This window comes from Chrysochloris asiatica, unplaced genomic scaffold (genome assembly GCF_000296735.1).
Source record: "Chrysochloris asiatica unplaced genomic scaffold, ChrAsi1.0 scaffold00034, whole genome shotgun sequence".
Lineage (NCBI taxonomy): Eukaryota > Metazoa > Chordata > Mammalia > Afrosoricida > Chrysochloridae > Chrysochloris > Chrysochloris asiatica.
Window position 1 is genome coordinate 10,204,011 of NW_006408552.1, and position 8,193 is coordinate 10,212,203.

At 46.5% G+C, this 8,193-nt stretch overlaps 1 protein-coding gene across 1 annotated transcript in view; it reads left to right on the forward strand.

Annotated features, from left to right (window-relative positions):
• The window catches only part of WBSCR17 (Williams-Beuren syndrome chromosome region 17), a 648,608-nt gene extending 642,918 nt beyond the window's left edge, over positions 1 to 5,690 (forward strand). Inside the window, exons 10-11 of the mRNA XM_006859716.1 lie at positions 3,869 to 4,036; positions 5,526 to 5,690. Of these exons, the coding sequence (XP_006859778.1) occupies positions 3,869 to 4,036; positions 5,526 to 5,654 (297 nt within the window). The 3' untranslated portion in view covers positions 5,655 to 5,690. The remainder of the gene's footprint in view (positions 1 to 3,868; positions 4,037 to 5,525) is intronic.
• The last annotated feature ends 2,503 nt before the right edge of the window (positions 5,691 to 8,193 follow it).

Here is an 8,193-nt window from a genome sequence, read left to right on the forward strand (position 1 = left end):
CCTGTAAATCTCTGTTTGTTGTCTGTTCTTGTTGGTTTTTAGTCCATAGAACTCCCGTTAGGATGTTTTGAAGTGATGGATTGGTTTTGATAAAATCTCTTAGATTCTGTTTATCCTGGAATGTTTTGGTTGCACCATCGTATGTATTGACAGTTCTGCTGAATAGACAATTCTTCGTTGGCAGTTTTTTCCTTTAAGGGTTTTGTATATGTCTCCCCATTGCCTTCTTGCCTGTATGGTTTGTTCTGAATAGTCAGAGCCTTTTTATAGGTGATATTTCTCTTCTCCCTGGCTGCCTTTAATAATCTTTCCTTGTCTTTGGAGAGCTTCATTATTATATGTCTTGGTGACTTTCTTTTGGGGTCTATCCTTCTTGGGGTACGTTCGGCTTCTTGAATGTTTAGCTTCTCATCTTTCAAGATATTAGGGAAATTTTCTTCCAGAAGCTCTTCAGCTATCTCCTCTGTGGTCTTCTCTGCTTCTTCCTGTTCTGGAATGCCAATGATTCCTACGTTGTTCCTCTTCATGTTAGCCAGCATGAATTGTAGACTGTCTTCTATCTTAGCAGTATTGAGAGATTTGTTTCCATACATTCTTCTGAATTCTTTCTCAGGCATATCCAAAACCTGCTCTATAAAGCCTTTGTCTCCAGCTCATTATCTACTTTCTTGTTTTCTGGATGTGTTTTCATAAGGTTTGTTGCTGCTTTTTATTCGACATGTTTTTTTTTAAGCTTGAACATTTGTTTTTTGCTTACTGGGTGTCTCCTGGTGAATATGATCAAGAGATAGTCTTCTCTTCACAAGTAATGCTTAGCGGGTGTTGTTGGGATATGCTTATAGCTTGGCTATATGGCCACGATTGCTGTCTGTTCTTGGGTAACATAGGGAGAAAAAGTTACCACCTCCAGTAAAGAAAGATGTGTGAGCAAAAGGACCAAAAAGCATAAGTAATACAAATGCATAGACAAAAATCACCACTTTGGAACACAAATGAAGCTGTGGTCAGCTGTCCCAAGCTACACCGTCAGTGTGTGTGCAGTTAGAAGCCTCGAGCAGGAGGTGGGGGTGACCACTCTCTCCGGCCCCTCTGCTAGTCACCACAGTAGAGGTGTGCAGGTAGATATTGGGGAATTAATGGGAGAACGATTGCCTCTGAAGGTCAGTTAGGTATCTGCACACAGCCCAATTCTCGGGATGGTTGAGTCCTGTTATGCTGGGGTTTTACAGATTGCTTTGAATTGGATCTGCACAGGGAGCTCAGGCAGTGCAGTAGACGTGGGCTAGAAGGACGGCAGCCCGAAACCCCAAGCCGCTACTTGGGAGAAAGGCGAGGCACTTTGCTTCTTCTCAGACCCACAGCCTCGGAACCCCACACAGGGTCACCTGCAGTGAGAACCTACTCCAAGGTGGACTGATGCGAGGGGTCCGCCCAGCTCCCTCTGTACAGTGGGAAAACTGTCCCACCTGATGTCCAGGCTGAGCAATGAAGTTGGGAGAGTGGGGGAAATGTGTACTCTCTTGCGTCTTTTTTTTTTGCAGATACTTTTGCACCGTTTTAGCGCCATTTTCTGAACTGGACTAACTCACTCGTATTTTCTTTAATATTGTGGTTTTTTCGCTTGTGAGTGCGGGAAACTGACGTTCTGGATCTTATGGTAGATTCAGAGATCTGGAGTGGTTCTATGAGTGCTTCCTTCGTGAGACCCCCTCCCCTCCCCCCCCCTTCTCACTGGAGCGTACCCTACCTGGTTTTTGCGGCTGTAGCCCCCTTGCTGAATATGTATTGCCTTCTTGCCTACATGGTTTCTACTGAGAAATCGGAGATTGGTCTGCCTTTGTAACTTTTCATTTTTCCTGAACTGCTCTTAGCATTCTTTCCTTGCCTTTGGTTTTGGAAAGTTTGATTATGATGTGTCTTGGTGATTTTCTTTCAGAATCTATCCTGTTTGGGGTTTGTTCAACTGCCACTTAGATGCTTATCTTCTTTCTTAATGTTAGGAATACTTTCTTCCAACCAGTCTTCGATAATTTTCTCTGTGCTTACCTATTCATGTCCTGGAATCCCGATCATCCATAAATTGTTCCTCTAGCATACTTGGTGTTATGTGCCGTGGAGTCGGTTCCGACTCATAGCGACCCTGTACAGGGTTTCCGAGGCTGTAAACCTTTACAGGAGGAGAAAGCCTCATCTTTCTCCCACAGCACAGCTGGTAGTTTCGAACTTCTGACCTTGTGGTTTGCAGCCTAATTCGTAACCACTATGCTACCAGAGCTCCTTTCTAGAAGAGATTTATCTTCAAGCTCACTAAATTGGGCTTCGATTGCTCTACATCTACTCCTTTGCCCTTTCATTGTATCACCCATTTCTAAGATCTTCGTTTTAAAACGGGCATTTATTTCGTCTGTTTGTTCTTGTAGTGTTTTCCTGAATTCTTATTGTGTTCTTGCTTTCCTCGACTTGTCTCGACTTTTGTATCTGTCCTTTGAAGGTAACTAATTATTCTTTTGAGTTCTTTTTCAATTCGTTCTATTTACCTTTTCTTTCTTACCAATGTTTTTCTAGCTCTGTATCTCTGTCGTTTGTGTGAGCAATTCTCTCTCATTCTGTGTGAGACAAACTTGTCTGTTGTTGCCAGGGTATTGTGGGGTTGTCATATTAAACGAGCAGTACCGTTGTTGGACCTGGAGGGAAGAAATCTCCGGGGGAGCTCTTGCAATTCAAGGAGCTCACGGGGTGGTTGTGGAAGGACTATGTCAGCAGAATTTCTCACCTCAGATGGAGTTCCTACTGGTTCACGGTTATCAATGTTCAGGACACTCAATCCAGAAGTGATTTGTGGGGGTCCTTGATGGAGCTAGTTTCAGTGTCTGTTAGGACCACAGGGAAGCTGGGGGCAGGGTGACTGATTAAATGCTGCTCTGGTAACTCAGCTCCAGACCTAGAAAACCTGCAAAGCCCACTTGAATCCAGGCCCCAAAGCAGTGCACCAGGCTCCCTCCCTGCCAATACTCGCAGGATTCAATGAGCATGGGAGGTGGTCACCAGGGAAGAGCAGGCAAAAGATGATTTCCCACCTTTCCCACATGGATCTGCTCTTGCTAAGCCTGCGTCTCAAGCAGCTCCTGCCACTCACCAGTCTCCCTCCCTCTCTGTGGTCCCTGCTCAGCCTTTCCTCCTAGCACCTCTGTAACCTTTCAGGGTGCCAGAATTTTCTCCTTTGTCATTTTGTCTCTCATACCTTTATCTTTGATGTCTCATCTCTATCTTTGTTATGAATCCTGGTATGGCAAGGTAGGATAAGCACTCAAGCTCAAGTTCAGTTTGAACCACAAGGTCAGCAGTTCAAATTTATCAGCTGCTCCTCGGAAACCCTATTTTTACCCTATCCAGGGTTGCTATGAGTTAAAGTCAAGTCCACGGCCCAACAAAGATGTCCTTATTGCTGAGGGTCTGTGTAGTGTGTCTGCTAAACGCTGTGGTCTCTCATTGTGGTGTTAGTTTGATCCTGTTCGTACCTATATGATGGATTACCTCTTAGTGACCCCGTTGAGTGTCAGACTAGATCTGTGCTCCACCGTTTTCAGTGTTGAGGTTTTGAGAACCTCTGTGGGTGGACTCAAACCTGCAAACTTCTGGCTAGCAGCAAGCACAGTAACCATTTGCACCCCCCAGGGACTCGGCAGCAGTGTCAGTTTGATTCATCCTCCAGGAAATGGAGGCTCAGAGAGGCCACATCAGGGAGGGACCCTGGGAGTCTGCACCCAGACTTTTTAGCAAGTCAAGAGGTCTCCCCTTGAGAGGGGCACAACCGGGAGGCCACAGACCTGAACTCACCTCTCCCTACCCCTCTCCTGTCTCCACACAGCTGGCCCGCTACACCAAGGAAGGCCTACTACACCTGGGTGCTCTGGGGACCACCACGCTGCTCCCTGACACCCGCTGCCTGGTGGACAACGCCAAGAGCCGCCTCCCTCAGCTGCTTGACTGTGACAAGGTCAAGAGCAGTCTGTATAAGCGCTGGACCTTCATCCAGGTGAGTCTTGCTGGACCTGGTCTCTTCCCAGTGCAGGGGAGGGGGCTGCATGGTGGGAAAGTTGGCTACCTCCAGGGCAAGCTCCGGACAAGAGCACTTTACATTACAGGAACGATGGGGTGGGCAACGGGGGTTTCTGGGAGAGACTGCACTCAGTACTAGGGCTGGGGTACAAGGAAGAGTGATCTTGTGTGTCACACTAGAACCACTCCCAGTAAGAGTTCAGTGGCTGATGTTTTGAAGTAGATCTTCAAGACTTGCTTCTGAGATTATCTTTGGGTGGACTCAAATGCCAATCTTTTGTACCGCTTCTGAGATTATCTTTGGGTGGACTCAAATGCCAATCTTTTGTACCACTTAAGAACTCGTGTTTGTTAAGTGCTGCCAAGTCAATTCCAACTCATAGTGACTCTGTATAGGGTTTCTGAGAGTGGCTGGTGGGTTTCAACTGCTGACTGTGTGGTTAGCAGTCCAGTGCTTATCGTACATCACCACACCAGGCCTCTCTAGGGACCTTAGAGCTTGGCTACAACGAATTGCTATTGAGTTGATTTCAATGCTAGGTGGCACAAATGGTTAACTTGGCTAGTAAGTAAAGGTTACTAAGTGAATGGTTGGCAGTTCAAACCCATCAAGAAGCACCTTAGAAGAAAGGCCTGCGAGTTTGCTCCAGAAGGCCAGAGCCATGAAAACCCGTGGAACACAGTTCTACTATGCACATGGGTCCATGAGAGGCCGGTGGGTTAACCTTCCTGATGTTCACATTTGGTGCTGCTGAGTCAGTTCTAACCTAACTCATAGCAACCCGATGTACAATAGCCCCAAACACTATCTGGCTCTGCACCCTCCCTCCCCCGCCCCCCAATCATTGCCTTGGTTTGAGCAACCTGTTAAAGCTACTCTGTCAATCCAACTTCCTTTTTTTTTTTTTGCTGACCCTTTACACTTCACCAAGTATGATGTCTTCCTCCAAGGACTAGTCCATCCAAAGTACAAGAGCCGAGGCCTCCCCATCCTGGCTTCTTCCAACACAGATTTAGTTTGGTCTTCCTTATTTATTGTCCAGCTTTCACATACATCGGAGGTGATTGAAGGAACCATGGATTGGGTCAGGTGCACCTTAGTCCTCAGATGACATCTTTGTTCTTTAACGTTTTGATTTCTTGCCTGCTGGCTCCATAGGCATCAATTATGAATCCAAGTAAAATGAAATCCTTGGCAGCCTCAATCTTTTCTTTGTTTATTGGTCCAGTTGTGAGGGTTTCGTTTTCCGTGACCTATATGCAGCCTGTGAGGTTGAGAATGCTAGATCCCCAATTTTAAACTTAACTTTATATTCTGGCAAAGGAACTCAGAGGATGCTCCCGAGTTCGCTCCGTAGTTTTCAAGGGGACTGGATCCCAGTGAGAAGCTGTGTGCCAGGGAAGGTGGTTATATCTTTCTCTCTCTGCCTTTTGCTTTCTCTCCCTTTCTGTTTTTATCTTCCCAGAATGGAGCAATCATGAACAAGGGGACAGGACGCTGCCTGGAGGTAGAGAACCGAGGCCTGGCAGGCATCGACCTCATCCTCCGCAGCTGCACTGGACAGAGGTGGACAATTAAGAACTCCATCAAGTAGCAGGAGGGAATGGGGTCACCTGGAAGCATGGCCACCTCCTCTCAGATAGCAAGGGAACACCAGGATGCAGAAGAGCCAAGCCGTGTACATCTCCTCCTGGTCATTTTCCCACCCCAGGGTCAAGATCTGGGGCCGGTGGGGCCCCTTCTCCACTTCCATGTTTGCAGCCACAGCAGCTTCTGATATTGACAACCACCCTGTCCTAATCAAAGTGACAGGGGAGATTGCGGCCACCTACTTTCCCTCTCAGTGTGGCCCTGGTCAGGTGCACCTTAGTCCACCTCTTCCAGACTCTCCCACATGCTCCTTTGAGGGAACACAGAGACACCAACAGGCTGAACAAGCAGGAAGGGCTCCGCTGCCTGGGGAGACCACCTGACCTGGAGCCTGCTGCAGCTCTCTCCCCTGAAAGTGACGAGGAGAAGACGATGCGGTCTTCTCTAAGAATAATACTGAATTTTTTTGTTTTTTGATTGCCCTCTGGTTAGGGTGCACTTGTACATCAGAATTAATATATGGATGTGTGTGCGTGGGCCTGAGTGTGTGCCGCTGTGCGTGTGGCAGAGCAGACGTAGCTGTGGACTTCTTACCTTAACCATTCGCCTGGTCTGGACAAGGCTGCCAAGGAGCTGCATGGGTTGGCTGGCTGTTTGCTCGTTGGCCAAGCAAAAAAGCTGGGAGGGTGTAGACCAGCCTGGTCCTGAGTGGGGGGTGGTTGGAGGGGAGTGCAGGTTAGACGACTGACCCTTCCACCTGTCACCAACCCTGTCCAGTTGTGTGGTAGTCATCCCCTTCCCATCTCTTTCCTCGTGAAATAAATACATGTTTAGCATTTCCCAGAGTAGTTTTGTTTGTGCCTTCTTCATGTTTATCTAGACAGTTCAGTGAGACTGACTGAATCCTATCTGTGGTGCAGCTGTGCTTCTCTGGTTTGGGGGAGTTTCTCTCACCGTTTAGGAGGCTAGAAGAGTCCGAATTCAGAGTGCTGACGTTGGGGAAGGATCCTTGTCTCCATTCAGCATCTGTAGGTTCTGCTCCCAGCTTGGGTCTCTCGGTGGTACCAGGTCCCTCTTTATGTGCTCACGTCTCTGTCTTTCTAAAATAAAAAAGTTGTGCAGGTCACACCCCTGGGAAACTCCCTCACAGCAGACCAGAGATGTGATGGCACTGAGGGTGCCGTAGCCCACCTGTAATCCTCTATTGGTTTATTGCATCAGATCCCATCATGGGGGGATCTTCATATACGTAACTGCCACACCACTACTAAGATTACAATCCAGCCAAACTGACATTGGAGGTAGGGGCACAATTCAATCTGTGGCGCTGTGAGCTAATGCATCAGACTGCAAGGTCGTTGGTTCAAGCTCACCAGCTTCTCCTTAGAAACCCTATACATGATCGCTATGGGTCACAATTCACTCTATAGCAGGGAGTTGGTCTTATTAAGGGGTCCCAGAATGGCACAACTGGTTAAGCTCTGAATTATTATATTTTCCCAAATAGGCCCACATAAACAGCGCACACAGGAAACCAACCTGCAAGGTGGTTGCATAATTTGCAGAAAACATATGGCACACGTGTTGTTTGCGTAACCACCACCATCTAAGGATTAACGGTTCAAATCCACCCAGAGTCACTTTGAAAGAAGGGCCTGGAAATCTGATACCAAGAGCTCAGAGTTTTGAAAACGCTATGGACACATCAGCAATAACAGCAAAGTTCAAAAAAGCAGAGGGACAATAAATGCTGGGGAGGGTGTGGAAAGACTGGGACCAGCCTACAGTGCTGGTGGGAATGCAAAATGTCCAACCACTCTGTAAAACAGTATGGCGCTTCCTCAGAAAGTTGGAAATAGAAATACCGTATGATCCAGCAATTCTTCTACTTGGTATTTATGCACAAGAAATACGAGCTATAACACCAGTAGATACATGCATACCAATGTTGATAGCAGCAATATTCACAATAGCAAAAATATGGAGACAGCCTAAGTGCCCATCAATGGAAAAATGGAGAAACAAACTAGAGAGCTGGAAGACAAATCTCTCAATACTGCTAAGATAAAAGAGCAAGCTGAAAGAAAATGATAAAAAAATCTGAATAGAGTCTAAGATTCATGCTGGATTAACATGAAGAGGAACAACATAAGAATTATTAGCATTCCAGAACAGGAAGAATCAAGAGAAATCCACAGAGAAGACAGTTGAAGAGCTTCTGGAAGAAAATTTCCCTAATATCTTGAAAGATGAGAAGATAAACATTCAAGAAACCGAAGATACCCCAGGAAGGATAGACCCCAAAAGAAAGTCACCAAGAAATATAATTAAGCTCTCCAAAATCAAAGACAGGGAGACAATTCTAAAAGCAGCCAGCGAGAAGAGAAAAGTGTCACTTATACAGGCAAGCATATCAGATTAAGCTGTGACTATTCAGCACCAATGATGCAGGCAAGAAGGCAATGGGGAGACATACACAAAGCCCTACAAGAAAAAAACTGCCAACCAAGAATTGTCCAGCAATACTGTCAATCAAATATAAC